At 38.1% G+C, this 17,509-nt stretch overlaps 2 protein-coding genes across 2 annotated transcripts; both read left to right on the top strand.

Annotated features, from left to right (window-relative positions):
* Nucleotides 1-1,428: 1,428 nt before the first annotated feature.
* LOC106873077 (uncharacterized) lies at nt 1,429-9,754 on the top strand. The gene is made up of 6 exons (XM_089344388.1): nt 1,429-1,630; nt 2,394-2,591; nt 3,330-3,481; nt 3,788-4,054; nt 5,866-8,550; nt 8,951-9,754. The coding sequence occupies exons 1-5, from the start codon at nt 1,526-1,528 to the stop codon at nt 7,529-7,531; spliced, it is 2,388 nt and encodes a 795-aa protein (XP_089200514.1). The 5' UTR covers nt 1,429-1,525; the 3' UTR covers nt 7,532-8,550; nt 8,951-9,754.
* A 135-nt stretch (nt 9,755-9,889) lies between these two features.
* LOC106873067 (uncharacterized) lies at nt 9,890-14,584 on the top strand. The gene is made up of 2 exons (XM_052977792.2): nt 9,890-10,658; nt 12,474-14,584. The coding sequence occupies exon 2, from the start codon at nt 12,832-12,834 to the stop codon at nt 14,341-14,343; it is 1,512 nt and encodes a 503-aa protein (XP_052833752.1). The 5' UTR covers nt 9,890-10,658; nt 12,474-12,831; the 3' UTR covers nt 14,344-14,584.
* The last annotated feature ends 2,925 nt before the right edge of the window (nt 14,585-17,509 follow it).

The following is a 17,509-nucleotide window of genomic DNA, read 5'->3' on the forward strand; positions in this document are numbered from 1 at the left end:
CACAGCGTAATTTATTATATAAACAATATATGCGTATAAATTACGATTAAACCGGATGAAATATGTCACAGGGAATAACATTTTTATGACCGCCCAGCAGTAACTCTATTCAGCTGAATGGACGTCAGTGATTGGTTGAAATTACAGAAATACGACAACTTTAACATGGAATAACTTGCGATGTACATTTTTTTGTTAAGAAGACTAAGAGTAAAAGATGTTTTATATGACACATTCTACCAGTGTCCCAAGTTTCATAGTGTTTCGTTAAGAAAATACTGGTGCCCCCGTTTTAAAATAGATCCCATTTCTCAAACACATTACCGAAGTTTACCCAACAAACTCTGCCGGCGTACATGGTGGAGGTTTCAGCTGTAAGAAGAAAGAAAGAACACTTTAATTTCACTTTGTCACAAGTGTTTCTTTGCTACTTTTATTTATCTTTTTTCAAAAGAGTTTGCTGCTATTTCTGCAGTCATATTTTTTTTGTAACTTTCAAAACAAAACAAAACAAAAACAAAAACGAACACTTTAATTTCATTATGTCACTGCGGGAAATTACTCCGAAAGAAATCTTTCCAGAAAACTGAGTAGATTGATTACATTTTTCTGTCATTATGTCATCGCAGTTTTGTGAGATTTGGCTGTTATTTCTAGCATGTGGATAACCTGCTTGAAGGCCAAGGCCGTAGAATTGGGGTAATTTTTTTTTTTTTATCTGAAAAACTGAAATTTTACAAACAATTTTTTTCAGAATCATAATCTCCGTATTTTTCTGTTTTTCGCAAAAAAAAAAAAAAAAAATCTCCGGAAAAAGTGAAAAATGAAGAAATGGGGGCATCGGGGGTTAAATTTTTGAAGCTGCGATTTTGAAAATTTTTTTCAGAATCGGAATCTAGATCCGGATCCCGGTAGGCTCACGGGTGTTACTTAAATACAGAGATCCCCTAAGGGTTTGGGTTAGTTTTTAGGGACCTCTGTATTTAAGTAGTGCAAACGGAACGTCTACCTACAAAATTAAGATTACATTAAAGAAGTGATTTTAAATTCTCAATCGCAGAATAATGCTAATAATATAGCCTGAACAGGATAAACTACCCCTATTTTGCAGAGAAAAGTGTAGGTGAACTTTCTAAGGACATCTCAACGCTTCTAAAAGCAAACTTCGTTTGTTTATTTACGTATTTACGTTTGTCGTAATTTGAATTTAAGATTAAATATTTTCAATGTTTAATACTCACAGAAATGTTTCGTAAAGGAAAAAATTATTACAAAGTGTGTGTATATGTATTAAACGTACTTTGAGTGTGTGTGTGTGTGTGTATGAAGTTCAGAAACAATCCAGGGTTTGTAGAAGTTAATCCATTATCGTTTAAAAATTCTAACGTGAAGGTAATTACGGAAGTACAATTATTGCGCATGCGTATCGTTTGTATATATAACATACGGGAAGCGAATATTTTTTTTTCCCACGAGAGTTCCGGACCTCAGTAAAGTATTCGTTTGCAAACAACCAAGTTAACATATGCTAGCATTCGTAATGGCAACCTCCGATGGCCATGCGAATCTTGTATTGTGCTCTCATTCAGATGCCAATATCATCGATACTGAACACACACGCTGGTTAGCGGTAAGTTTGAATTACTACAGCAATCAAAGATAATGTTTTTGGCGAATACGAAAGTACGGAAACTGCTTGAAGTTTTTATAAATACACATTGATTCATTGAGGTAGTTTTAAATCTCTGAGCGAAGTGTTAGCTAATAAACTTTAAAAGATTTATCCAAAAAATCTTATTTAGCTGTTATTTTTGGCACACCTCACAACCACCTCAATGAACAATGAAAAAAAAAAGAAACAAACAATTTAAATATGCTTAAAAAACAAACATTTAACTTTCAGTTACTCTGTCACAGGCCCAACTTACTTGAATTTGCAGAATAAAATACTTGTCACTCATCATCATGCTTTACATGTTCTTTTATTTGTTTCAGCCATTTGAGTGCGGCCATGCTGGAGCACCACCTTTAGTCAAACAAATCGACCCCACAACTTATTCTTTGTAAGCCTAGTACTTATTCTATTGGTCTCTTTGCCGAACTGCTCAGTTACGGGGACATAAACACACCAGCATCGGTTGTCAAACAATGGCGGGGGGACAAACACAGACACACACACATATATACATATATATATATATATACGACGGGTTTCTTTCAGTTTCCGTCTACCAAATCCACTCACAAGGCTTTGGTCGGCCCGAGGCTATAATAGAAGACAACTTGCCCAAGGTGCCACGCAATGAGACTGAACCCGACACAGTCACACCTGTGCCTAGTATATTTTTTTTTTTCGCTTTACTTATATATTTTTCTTATTTCTTTCATTGCAGGAGTTCCTACCTGAGAACTATAAACATCACATTTGTAACATAGAAATTGTCGAGAAAGAAGTAAAAGTAACAATGAGGTTGGCTGTTTCGACCAGAGAAGGGGCTAAAGAATGGTTGGAGTCCATGCAGAAGTCATCCCTGTCAACTTTCCGAGTGGAAAGAACTTATCCTTCCTCTGGTGAAAAGGTTTTGTTCAAGGTGTGTATCACACATTTGACAGGTTTGATGAGATTAAAGAAAAGATAGATACATATACAACTAAACAATTTTGTTGCTTTTGTATATGCCCCTAAAGCCCAGTTCACACTTAACTGGATTGTCCTGCGGATACTTATGGATGCAACTTTTATGGATATCCATATTCTTCCACAACACTACGGCGGGGTAATTGATATAAATAGGAGTCATTTATGAATGTTATAAGCATCTTTCCACCAAGAATAGGGAAAATTCTAAGGAAACTTACAAACAATATGTGAAAGTCTGACTGGAAAATTCCGACGAATGCTATTTAAAGACTTCTTCAGGCAATTCACGGACTCTTTCTGATTCTTTATTTAATTTATGGAATGTGGTGTCATCACATGACCAAGCACTTCAAAAGGTGTGTACTTGGTTGTATATACTCATGCATAATCAAGGAATTGCTCCTGGCTGGTCCCCACGATGTTCTATGACATTTGTATTTATCTCTAAATGTCCGTAAACAATTCAAATTTCGCTTTCAGCAGAATTTCTTTCTACATTCATGTAGTTTTAATGTTTTATGTCCAGTTAGTGATTGCTAGCTACATGTTCATTTCACCTAAGAAGTACTTTTGAAGAAATGAATTTGTCCTTGTATGTTCTAATTGTGAATTCTTTCAGCCCTGATCCAATTTCAAAATACTGAAGTTTGCACATGCAAGTTTTACTTTCTCACCACTCTCACTTCAGACTGAATTTCGCTGTCAACATAACACAAAACCAAGAACCGCAACAGCTGATCAACGCAAGGGCTCAAAGAACACCAATTGTCCAGCAGGCTTGAGCATTGTTGGGAAAGTCAGCACCTTTGAAAAGTCAGATGGCAAAAAGAGGAAATGCAGGTAATTGAATTTTGCATCCATTTTCACCCAGATACAACCGTTCTGATTGTTCGTAAATTTTTGTACAGGTTCTGTTAGTTCTCTGTATCCGAATCTCAACTTTCTTTTGATAGGGTGTCGCACTTATCACCTCTATGGAAAAAGGGTGTGAAAAAATGATGAAATCTATACCTGTTTTTTTTGTTTTTTTGTACAATTATATTAGTTAAGACCAAGCATTGCAACAGAAATTGAATGCAGTGCATTCAGTTCATCATATAAAACGGCAGCCTATGACATACATGTTTGTTCTGTTTTTTTTTTTAGGTCTTCAGATCCTCATATGCCTGATCATCCAATGATTGTGAAATTCAAGTGCACGCATAACCACCCTCTTAGGGCTGAAGATGCTTTGAAGCATAGGGATGTGAGTGAAGAGGTTAAGGTAAAGTTCCTGGAATTGTTCAATAGGGGTTATACTCCTTCAAAAGCACTGGAACTGCACAAGTATGATCTTCAACTCCAGCACAGTGACAACTACATTTTCATCAGTGCCGATAGATCCATCACTCCTGATTTACAGTACTGTTACAGGTTAGTAGATTACATATTGAAGGGGGCTGTTTAATGCAAAATCATGTGTTCAGTATGGTTAATCTATGCATTTCGACACTGTATCTTACATATTTTGACAAGTACTCCTGTACATCGCAGGCAATAAGTTGATTTTTCAGGGATCACAATGGCAGCCATGATTTGAAAATGAGCAGCCCTTTTCCTTGTGAGAGTGTAGATATTCATAGATGAACTTTGGTATACAGTATAAGTAGTTGGTGATTACTTATTGGCAAGACACATGGGTTCAGGTTTGTCAGTTTGGAAACCAGAGTTCTCTGCAGAAAATATTTTACACTTGGTGGAAATGCCAAAGAATGAACAGTTTGAATAACTTGAAAAAAATTACACTTGGTATTTAAAAAAGTTACACTTGATTGTAAAATTGCAACCCCATAGACTTTGACTTTGCACACAAAACTGAAAACTTATGCTTGGTGGAAAAAAAAATTTCCCTTGGTGCTGCAGCTGCTTTTCAGAGTGTCGTAATGGTGGCAGTGTCGTAATGACTCAACTCAACTTGGGCCTCCTTCTACAACTCAACTTGAGCTTGAACTACTTTAGACTCAACTTGACTTGGGACTCGACTCAACTTGTGACTCGACTACTAGCTCAACTTGACCATGACTAGGACTCAACACAGTTGTTGACTTGATTCGATTCAACTTGATTATTTAAGCATACCTAAAATCCACAAACTGTGTACTACTACAGTAGAACTAGTCAGGCATAGAATGGTGTATGCCACTCTGTGAATACAGCATAGCAGGTCTCACATAAGCACCACCCCCCATCCTCATAGATCAATTGAGCACCATCTCCATATGGAGCTAGCATTAGGTACCTATGCCCAGACTGAGATTAGTGATACTGCATGTACCCATTGATATATGCAAGGAGGGCGCTATACGACACAACGCCATATTGATTACGATGTTTCCAGATCAACACCAACATTTTAAATTAGGAATGTACAAAATCAGTCAAAAAAATTAGGAAGTTCAGAGTAATTTCTTTCTACACAATATATTTTGTCTATGGGGGTTAAAAATGTGTAACTCTCAAAAAAATTGAGAAAATGTGAAATTATATGTACAACATGACTAGGGAGCTCACTCATCATGTCATCAGTGCTGCCAATTTGCATAATTTACTAAAAAATGTAAACAAGTCTAATTACCTTATTTTATTTTTGTCCAATTTTGCTGATTTCTCTTTTAAAATATAAAAAAAAAATTATTTGTTTAGATTAGAACAGTAAAATTTTATGCGTTTAATTTCCTTTTAAGTACACTTTTAATTCGGACTAACATAAAAACACCTTTCAATATGTACATTTGTATGGTACGTTGGTGTCGATTTTTCCAATGAAAATAGAGTGTTCATAAATAACAGACAACTTTGTTTTCACCCATAAATCAACTGCTTTAGTATGGCAATTTTATAGGAGTTTCGCAAGAGATAGCACAAATGCATACTAACACACACACACACACACAAATACACACATGGTAAATGACATTCACAGAGAAATTTGGTGGTAGCACTGAGTGTATTATACACTGGAGAAAACACTGGTGGAAACCTCGCTTTGTGTGTGGTGTGCAATTTACTCTTGCAAATGTATTTCTAGTTCATAGTAATGTAATACTAATTTGTTAATGTACTATACTAGTTTGCTAAAATGGGGAGATGGCGAAGCAAAAGTCCTCGTTTGTGACCCTTTGTGAAATGTGTTCCTACATTCTCTATTTGTGGTGCTGATATTACTTCATTCCCTTTCTCTTCAGGTTATACTACCAGACATTCAAGAAAGAGTATGGTGAAGCCAAGGGAGAGTTTATCCTCGAGGAATTGAAGAGGAAGATCGAGGAAGGGTCATTCGGTGATGACATCAAATTGTCACGTGTTGGACCAGAGGGAAAACAAGCTACCATTGCCATTGTAACGCCGCTGATGAGACGTGTGCATAAACTGATCAAACATTCTGGTGAACTAGTATTCATTGATGCCTCTGGAAACATGAACAGACAAGGGTGTCGAGTGTTTTTGCTCTTGACGCACAGTTGTGCTGGAGGACTACCACTTGGAGTGCTGATTACAACAAGTGAGAGCACAGAAACAATTACGGAGGCTCTGAAGTTGTATAATTCTCTGTTGGATAATAGTGCATATTTTGGGCGAGGCTGGAAATCTGGGCCCGAAATCTTCTTGACAGATGACAGTCCATCGGAAAGTCAATCACTCCATGCTGTCTACCCTGATGCCACACTTCTTCATTGTGTGTTTCACATTCTTCAGGCATTTTGGCGCTTCCTCTTGGAAGCTAAGAATGCAGTTAGGAAGGAAGATAGGCCACATCTGTTCTCCTTGTTGAAGGACATGATTTACTGTGACACCATCGAGGCGCTGAAGGCAAAACATGGTGAAATCATGAATGATGAAACATTGAAGAGGTATGCGTGTGTACAAAAGCACTTGGAAGACATCTATGCCAAAAAGACATCGTGGGCAGTGTGTTATCGAGTTGGCCTGAATGTTCGTAACAACACAAACAACTACGCAGAGACAGCCATGCGGATAATGAAGGATCAGATCCTTGAAAGGACCAGGGCCTATAATATGATCCAGCTGGCTGATTTCATCGTCACAAGAATGGAGACATATTATGAAAGACGGCTAATCGATGTCTGCAACAACAGACTAGACAAGTTGCTCCAGTCTCGATTTCTTCCTGATATCGTGGCTGGATCTAAAATTGATCCAAACGAAATTGTTGGGATTGCCAACAGTAAGAACTTGTTCATGGTTCCAAGTGAGACAGATGATCCAACAACCTACATGGTGGATATTGCTCTTGGTGTGTGCCAATGCAGGAAAGGAATAACTGGTGGACCATGCAAGCATCAATACCTGGTTTTCAAGAAGCTGAACATCCTGTCATGCTGGAACTTCATTCCTGTAAATGATCCGTCAATGAGGGAGTTGTTGTATGAAGTGGCGACAGGCTGTTCGAATGTTCCAAAACAATGGTTTCTGTCCCCGAACTGCCAGAATGAACCAGATCAAGTGGACACAAACAGTATAACGATGGAGTCCATGAATAACATAAAAGCTGAACCTCATTGTGCTGACAGTGACGACAACTGCATGGAGTCAAACAATCAGAAAAATGAAAACAATGGAGCTGACTGCAAGGATATGGAGATTTCAGATGGTTGCACATCAAAACCAAGCACTGAAGATGGAAGTGACCCAATAATCAATGAGCTAAACAAAGCTTTTCTTGCTTTACAAGAAAGTTATGCTCAAGACAAAGAATTCTTTGGGGGACCAGTACAAAAATTCACCAAGCAACTTCTAGAACTAACTTCTGGAACAGATATTGCATTAGCTTCCGCGCTTCACTGGTTTGGTTGGCACTCTGATGTGGCAAGAAAAAATGAAAATATCTAGTCAATATGAAGACAATTGGTGTGCATCCAGGAGAAAGATGGTTGGTGGTAGAGAAACCGGTGACCATTGAAGAATTGTTTGAAAAGTGTGAAAGGAAAGGTGCCATTCAGCTCTCAGATTATGCCTAGATGCAAAGCTCAACATAACACTCACGAATATGTTAAACACAACCAATCTCTTGGCAAAACACACTCTACCAAATAAATAATTATCATCATAATGATGATTAATCATCACCATCATAACAGTCATCAAATTAATGTCATTGTCATCATCATCATCGCTACTATCATAAATGTCATCATCACCATCATCACCACCAACATCACTGTCATCGCCATCATCATTACAATTACAATTCATCATCACCACCATGACAATCATCAACATCAACATCATCATTGTCATCTTGAATCATCATCATCATCACTGCTACCATCACCAACATCATAACCATCATCGAAAGAGAAAATAAGCATGGTTATTCCTTACCCAAGTGACCATGTATAATAAATTACAATATTGCGAAATTTCGTTGTTCATAATGATAAAAACAATTATAATACAATAAAATGGGGGGAAAAAATCAACAGTACGCCTCAGTCTGTTAATATTATGGGGAAAAAAATTAATTTTATTCCCAAACCTTTTGGAAACAACATTAGCATCATCTAGCTGTGACTGTCAATAATAGACTAGCGTCATAGAATTAAATACAATAATCAATAATATTAATATGACAACTTGTTTTTGTACGTCCATACTTGTGGCGTGTGTGATACTTGCTTTAAAGGAAGAAGTGAGTGGCAAAGCGGGAGAGGAGGACAGAGAGAAAAAGAGAGACATTAAGTGATGATGGAATTCATTTTGTGTTTTTTAAATGTTTATCAGATCGCAAGAAAAGTTGATACAAAGATACACACGTTATTAAATTAAAAACTGGAAAGAGGAGGAACACCGAGGAAGTGAGAGAGACAATAGATGCATAGATTGAAAGAAAAGTTGCGTGAGAAGACCCGGCAAGCCAAGTAAGATCGTTGCCAGTGCCCCTGGACTGGTTCTTGTGCGGTTGGCACATGAGATGCACCATTTTGAGCGTGGCCGTTGCCAGTACCGCCTGACTGGCTCCTGTAGGATTTTCGAGCGAGATCGTTGCCAGTGCCCCTGGACTGGCTTGTGCGGGTGGCACATAAAAGACACCATTTCGAGCGTGGCCGTTTTCGTGCGGGTGACACGTAAAAGCACCCACTACACTCTCTGAGTGGTTGGCGTTAGGAAGGGCATCCAGCTGTAGAAACTCTGCCAAATCAGACTGGAGCCTGGTGTTGCCATCCGGTTTCACCAGTCCTCAGTCAAATCGTCCAACCCATGCTAGCATGGAAAGCGGACGTTAAACGATGATGATGATGATGATGATAGACACGTTTGTTAATAACTACAGCAAATATTGGATGTCACTTTCCTCTCTGGCCAACCTCTCATCAACTTTTTCAAGTATTACTTGATGAGGGAGGTGAGAATAGAGAGGAAAGTTCAACAAATGGTAGGTGAATGTGGCAGGGATGGTACGAAGGAATGACGGAATCACCTTGAGCATGATCCTATAGAACAAAGAGAAAAAGTGTTTTGCTCTCATACTCTTTTACTCTTTTACTTGTTTCAGTCATTTGACTGCGGCCATGCTGGAGCACCGCCTTTAGTCGAGAAAATCGACCCCAGGACTTATTCTTTGTAAGCCTAGTACTTATTCTATCGGTCTCTTTTTGCCGAACCGCTAAGTTACTGTTTGGTGATGGCAGGATATTAATGTTAATGTTTTTTTGTTTTTTTTGTTTCCGAAGTTACCGTGGTTCTTTTCGTAGGTTTTTCTTTCCACGGATAAACCTAGTCAACGTTATATCTACTCTCCCTTTTGGGAAATCTAATTGTTAAAAACTTTTATGTTATCTCCCTGTTTACACGTCCCAAAAGGATTTTTGTTCCCTTTTGATCGACTTCGAAAAAGAAACATTCTACATTGTATTGTCCCTTCTGTGTTCGGCACTGCGTGGCTAGTAAAGACATTTATCTCAGCTTCCTTTTTTCTTTCCATGATCCCTTTTGATCGGAATTCTACCCCCTCCCCTTTTTCTTTCCTTCCCAAAAAGAAAAGCTCTACTTTGTATTTTATCCCCTCTGTGTTCAGCCCTGTGTGGCTAATAAAGAAACATATCTATCTATCTATCTACCGCCTGACCGTCGTGCGTTGTCCCGATCCTGCCATCACCAAACTAGAACGCATTCTCTTCCTCTTCTTGTGGAAAAGATGCGTTCCGATGGTCAGGCGATCCGTTTGCTGCCAACACCCGCTGAAAGGAGGGCTGGACATGCTGTGGTTGATGATGCGCAAACACGCGCTGAGACTGCGACATCTCCGGCTGTATGTAGATGACGGTGAACAGGTGTGGTCACCGTTTGTGAGGCGCGCTTTCCCGCACCTCGTCTCCATGACCGAACTGTGATCGTGGATCAAAAAGAGACTGAAGAAGAGAGGATGACACCGCGAGTGTCGCGTTGCTCTCCAGCAACTCTGATGTCCCGGGTCGACCTTGAGCGACTGCATCGCAACAAACGCATTCTATTTTATAGCGGATTAGTGGAGATGAGGTACGACGACGATCTCGGGGTGAACCTAGGCGTCGACGAGGAATACCTGACCCGCCTGTTCAAGACGACTTTCGGGCCGGGGCCTATAGACAACTTCCAGAGATCCCTGGCCTAGCAGTGCTACCGAGAAGCGCTACCCGTTTGGGATAAGCTGTACTGAAATAGCAGATGTAAGTCTGGGTACTTTTTTTTTTTTATCTGGTCTTTAAAACTGTCAGATAAGCTATGGAGGAACAAGCCACTTACCCAGAACGCATAAATACATAGAAATACCTTTAATTGCAATAGAATGCTAGCTAAAGGGAGATAACAAGCCTTAGTATCAGATATGAAAAATGCGCATGCGCAATACACGTACCTCTGTCTCTTGACATCGGATTAAAAATGTCCGTTGTATGAATTTCTCTTCATCGTCTTTTTATACGTTTCTCAACCAACACTCAAGCTCTTTATAGTAACGCTGTCCATATCACGCATTCACGTAAGTATTAAACAACGAAAACACTTAATCTTTTATCTTAAATATTGTAGACGTTCAGTTTTTGGCGTATTGATTCTCTGTCTTTTATGGGTGATAGATGTCTATTATTTGTGCGAGAGTTGGCTGCTATTTCTAGCTGTCTATGATTTGTGCGTGAATTGGTTGCTATTTCGGCGGAGGTAAAGAATACGCACACCACCCGTTTTCGGCGTAACCTTAACCCTAAATCTATTCTTAAACACCGGGTGTGCGTATTCTTTACTTTCGCCGATATTTCTAGCAATGGATGAGAGATGTCTATGATTTGTGTGAGATTTGGCTGCTATGTCTAGCTATGGAAGCTACCTTCTACACTCCATCGTCGCCGTGTTTGAGAAATATTCTCAAATACATTCCAACCACTGAAATATATAATGAAATTGTATAGAGTGCTCAGGCGCACTGCAACTCTAAAAGCAAAAAAAAAAAAAAGGGAGAAACAGGTATACTGTTGGCGAATTTCATGACGTATGGAATTTTGAGCGATATAGTGTCTTGACAGCTAACAGATCCTTGTAGTTTATTTCAAGCTTCAGCAATTCTAAGCATGAAAAAATGTTCCCGAAAGTCGTGGGTGTTTTGTTGGTTTTTGATTTTGTAAACCTGTCTACGAGTATAAGCTTGTCTACCAAGTCAGTTGCCAAACGTCGAAGTTTTAATGTGTCCAGAGTATGGTAGGTGCCTGACAGCAGGTATTCGTTTAGTTGCATGTTTCTGAACAGTTTCGAGGAGATTGATATGCTGCTGGATGTACCATAATCATATACAGCTTGAAATTGATAGCTGGAGAGCAGCTGACAAAGGTCTTAACTGAGTGATGCTAAGACATCCTCAGCCTTCTGGATAGTCTTAGAGATGTAGCCTGTCTAATCACAGTAATACCTAGGTCCCATTCACTAACAGACTTCTTAAGATTGGTGTTGTTGAGGGAGTATGTAAAACCTGGGATTTTCTTCCCCAAATTCACTTGTCTGCAGCTAGCTTCAGTTGCCAGTTGGTAATCCATTGCTGCATTGTATCCAGGTCTGATTGCAGTAATGATTTGTAGCGCATAGGATCTGTTCTTTTTATCACGAGGTACAGCTTGATGTCATCTGCATATTTCAACACTGACACTCTTCAGTATATGCAACAAATGGTAGGGGTCCCTGTGGTACACCAGATGTCATCTCATAGGGCGAAGAATGGTATCCTTGAATTGTGAGCACCTCTTTTCAACCAAGAATGAAGAACTTCAGCCTTTTATAGAGATCATCCTTCACACCCATTGTAGATAAGAGAAAGGGCAGTATTCTTTGTTGGCGGTGCTGCTGGGATCAGATTTAAAATCTCTTCAGAATGATAACATCAGACTTTATGAAGCGGAACAGATTTTTCTATATTGGCATGTACTTATGGTTTCATTGCTGGTGACTTCAGCTACCCTGAAATTGATTAGGAAACCCTTTGTTAGCCACAGAGTGCAGATGATTTCCTTGACATCTTTGGAGCTAAACAACAATGTCACATTATATTTCAGGAGAGAGAAGAATGTTATTGTCCACTATTTTCTGGTTTAATCTAAATAATATTATACAATGTGAAGGTGTAGCTGTGGTTTACAAATATATAAGCTATACACAAGATTCTGTGATGTAAATTTGAATTAATGAAAGTGTTCAATTGTTCAGGTAAATGTTTATTTCTACAGTTTATTGAAATGTAAATTTTCCATTGTTGAATCTGTATATTTTAAGTAACCTCTATATCTCCACTGTTGTTTCTTTATTATTTCAGAATATCAAATGACATTGGGATAAGTGAAGATACATTCTTAATATTTGTCATCTTATAAAGACTAAAAGAAAATTTTATACAGAGCAAATATATAAAACTATTTCTTTAAATCTATGGTAGATACTATAGGAAATATTTGCTCTGATCTGAGATTATTAGCAAAAATTCTGAACATCACTGACTGGACTGTCTACAAAGAGTTTGTGTACTGAGTAAAATTTGGATACATTTACATATAAGTGTTGTTAGAGAAAAGTAACAGTGGACAGAAATGAAGCACTGGAAGTTATTATAAGAATAAACTATATGAACAAAAACAAAAAATATATATATACATTGTGATTTGAGAAGAAACATCATGGAAAAGAGTGAGAAAATTATAGAATTGATTTCCCATCCCCATGGAAACATGACAGAGAGACAAAATTTGTCATATAATTGTGATGTCTGTAAAAAGTCCTTCTCTCAAAAAAGTAACCTAACTGAACACAAATTTATTCATACAAGAGAAAAGCTATATCACTGTGATATCTGTGGTAAGTCTTTCACTCGCAGTATTGACATAACCAGACATAAACGTATTCATACAGGAGAGATGCCATATTGTTGTGACATCTGTAATAAGTCCTTTTCTCAAAAAAGTAACCTGAATACTCACATACGTAGTCATACAGGGGAGAAGCCATACATCTGTGATATCTGTGGTCAGTCATTCTCTCAAAGTTGTAAATTAACTTCACACAGACTTACTCATACAGGAGAGAAGCCACATCACTGTGATATCTGTGATAAATCATTCTCTCAAAGTAGTAGCTTAACTAGACACAAATATATTCATATGGGAAAGACACCCCATCACTGTGATATCTGTAATAAATCATTCTCTCAAAGTAGTCACTTAACTAAACACAAATGTGTTCATTCAGGAGAGAAGCCATTTTATTGTGATGTTTGTGGTAAATCATACACTGTAAGCAGTACTTTAGCTGCACACAAACGTATTCATACAGGGGAGAAGCCATATCACTGTGATATCTGTAGCAGGTCATTCACTGAAAGTAGTTCTTTAACAGCACACAAACGTCTGCATTCTGGAGAGAAACCGTATCACTGTGATATCTGTGGTAAATCGTTCACTGTAAGTAGTAGATTAACTGAACACAAGCGTACTCATACAGGAGTGAAACCATATCATTGTGATATCTGTGGTAAATCATTCTCTAAGAGTAGTAACTTAACTCCGCACAAACGTATTCATACAGGAGAGAAGCCATATCATTGTGATACTTGTGGTAGATTATTCAGTGAAAGTAGTGCTTTAACAACACACAAACGTCTTCATTCAGGAGAGAAACCATATCATTGTGATATCTGTGGTAAATCATTCTCTGACAGTAGCAACTTAACTACACACAAACTTATTCACACTGCAGAGATGCCGTATCACTGTGATATCTGTGGTAAATCATTCCCGAAAAGATATTACTTAACTACACACAAACGTATTCATACAGGTGAGAGGCCATATCACTGTGATATCTGTGGTAAATCATTCCATAAAAGGCATCAGTTAACTAAACACAAACGTATTCATACAGGAGAGAAGCTATATCATTGTGGTACTTGTGGTAAGTCATTCATGGAAAATAGTGCTTTAACTACACACAAACGTCTTCATTCAGGAGAGAGGCCATATTATTGTGATATCTGTGGTAAATCATTCTCTCAAAATGGTAACTTAACTATACACAAACGTATTCATACAGGAGAGACACCATATCATTGTGATATTTGTGGTAAATCATTCACTGTAAGTTGTTCTTTAACTAGACACAAACGTATTCACATGAGGGAGACCATTTCACTGTGATGTTGGTACTAAATCATTCTTGATGGTAGTACTTTGACTTTGCACAAACATATGCAAAAGAGAAGTCCTTGCACTGGTAAATCATCACAGAAAGTAGTAAATTAGCTGCACCCAGACATATTTATACAGGAGAGATAGGAAAGGGGGAGTTTGTTTTAGTGTAAGCATTTGTTTTCTTTTCAATATTCCCATGTTTCATGTGATGGATGTTACAACTTTGAAAATAAAATATTTCCAAAAGTTTCAGTCTTTTTCTCTTTACATTTTCACCCATCACTCTCCTCTACTTCCAAGCCCGTTTTTCTTTCCCATGATGTAGGGATCTCTATACTAAAACCCCTCTTCCTAGCAACCTTAAACATGGTTCTTTGTTGAATATCACTTCTACAATTTACTGCATACTTATTGTTTATTAATTTCTAATTGCTTCACTCATTAAATATGTTAGCAATAGCAGAAGTTATTGCTTTTCCATACAGAAGAATGCAGTAAAGTGAAATATGTACTAAAGTAACAACCAGCAGTAGAAAACAGAAAAGACCACAGAGGAAGAACAATGGGCATATAGTTTAGTGCCCCACAACTGACTATTTCTCTCACAACTTTCTGAAGAATTGTTCTGTAATTTAAACTTAGCAGAGTCTAGGTTATAATTATCTTATGGAAATTGAGGAAAAAATGTTCAAGGAGATTCTAATCATTCTCAACTCAACCATGATACTCTCAGGGTTATAACTCAACTAATTAGGAAGAGAGCTTAGATGAGATGCAGTTTTGCTTTGTGCCAAAGAGAAGCATTCATTGAAAAATAAACCTATGTACTAGGTATTCTTTGACATGGAGAATGTGCTTGACAGTCCCTGACTACCTTATCTGGTGGTCAGTGTGGAAGCTCAGGATATGAGTGGTTGGTGAGAGCCACAGAAATTAGTACAGGGTTGCTATCATTAAACTTAATGTTGGCAATGAGTACAGCAAAAAATTTAATGTACAGATAAGTTAACCAAGGAGTGGTCTTCAACTTGTACTTATTTATCATTGTCCTCTGGGCCATAACAAGAATTTAAGACTGGTTGCTCCTATTTGATGATGAACTTGTTCTTATACAGCTATAAGAATTAGAGAATAAATTTCAGATGTGAAAACAAGGTTTGTATTCAAATGGCCTTAAACTGAATTTACCAAAATCCAGTAGGTAGAAAAGCAGACAAATTACTAATTCCTTCCAAGAGATGATAAGTAGAAAAGGTGTTAGCAGAAATTCTGTAGGATGTACCTAATGCAACAACATAGAAACATAAGTAGCTGAATTCATCCTTCCCTGACATAAAAACATTTCTCCAAGTCCTGTGGTATACATGCAGGCCCACACCATGAAATAATCACCCCCACACGTTTTACGGTTGGTACCAGACATTCAGCCTTAAATGCTTCCCCAACTCTGCGACGCATGAAAGTTGCACCAGATGTAAAAACATGAAAAATAATATTACCTTTATGTTGGATACTTTTTAATTTATATATTTTGGGCAACAAACCAGTTACATTAAGTTTATTTGTTGATTGAATACATGTACTATCTTACCTTATAGTTACTTTCATCAGACCATATGACTTTCGACCATTGCTCACTGGTCCAATTTGAGTGGTTTTTAGCCCACTGAAGACGTTTTTCCATATTCACTTCAGAAACCCATGGTTTCTTCCTGGCTTTACAGCCTTTAAGACCGTACTCTACAAGCCTTCTAACAGTTCTGACTGATATTTGTGAAGTATTTGCCTCGCTGAAGTCTGCACAGAGCTCTGACGATGTTTTCTCCTGTTTCTGAGCGACTGACAGATGATAGATCTATCATCTCAAGGTGACGTAACCTTTTTTTATACTTGTTCTTTCTAGTGCCTTCGCATCTTTTGTCTCTCTGAAACGCTTGAGAGTCGTATGTACCGCACATCGAGAACATTTCGTCTGATGAGCAATTTGCCATCATGATGAGCTATGATTTGACCTCGCTCACCTCTCTTGTTTTAAGCACTTTACTGTTTATTAACTATCTACAACGTATTTTAGCATAAAACCCTGAAATAATCAAGGAAACATAAGTTAATTTTAGACGTTGGTCTTATTCATAATTGGTTACATATGTCCAGTACAGTATAAAAGCGGTAATTGATGCTAAAGGGGGGATCAGCCAGATATTAACACTAATGTATATTGTGAAATATACCATAATCTACCATGTGCACGCGTTTCATTAACATTGAGAATTTCAAAACATTGGGGTGGCCTAATACTTTTGGCCAAGGCCGTATGTATATATCTGTTGTTGGCACTCCGTCGCTTACGACGTCGAGGGTTCCAGTTGATCCGATCAACGGAACAACCTGCTCGTGAAATTAACGTGCAAGTGGCTGAGCACTCCACAGACACGTGTACCCTTAACGTAGTTCTCGGGGATATTCAGTGTGACAAGGCTGGCCCTTTGAAATACAGGCACAACAGAAACCGGAAGTAAGAGTGAGAGAAAGTTGTGGTGAAAGAGTACAGCAGGGTTCGCCACCATCCCCTACCGGAGCCTCGTGGAGCTTTAGGTGTTTTCGCTTAATAAACACTCACAACGCCCGGTCTGGGAATAGAAACCGCGAGTCCGCTGCCCTAACCACTGGGACATTGCGCCTCCACACACACATATACGTACAGGTATAAAGGAAAAACAAAAGTGTTTAAAAATTCACAACTGCTGTTTCGGCAGCGTTTTATTGATGAATACTTCGATCACATCATCATGACAAAAATCTGGAATTTTAAAAAATAATATAGGTAATCTTCCAGTTTCGGGAGGTAAAAAAAGTAAATAAAAATACAAGGGAAATAACTTAACGTCTTACTATCCGTACTACTCTGAAATGTGGTTTTTTTTTTTAGCTGTTTATAAATAAATCACACACGTGATTGAAGTTACCTGTTTATATATAAATCACACACGCGATTGAATATCATAGTACTGGCTGCACAACAACTTATGATAACGTTCCAGTATAGGGAAATAATGGTCAAACTAAAGCGTTTGACCCGAGCTCAAAAAAAAAAAAATGTCTAATAGGTGTAAAACAACTTGCTGTGAACGAATATAAAGAAAAAAATGCGCGCTCGCGAACGGGTGGGGTG

The sequence above is a fragment of the Octopus bimaculoides genome, chromosome 28 (genome assembly GCF_046866305.1).
Source record: "Octopus bimaculoides isolate indiv1 chromosome 28, ASM4686630v1, whole genome shotgun sequence".
Lineage (NCBI taxonomy): Eukaryota > Metazoa > Mollusca > Cephalopoda > Octopoda > Octopodidae > Octopus > Octopus bimaculoides.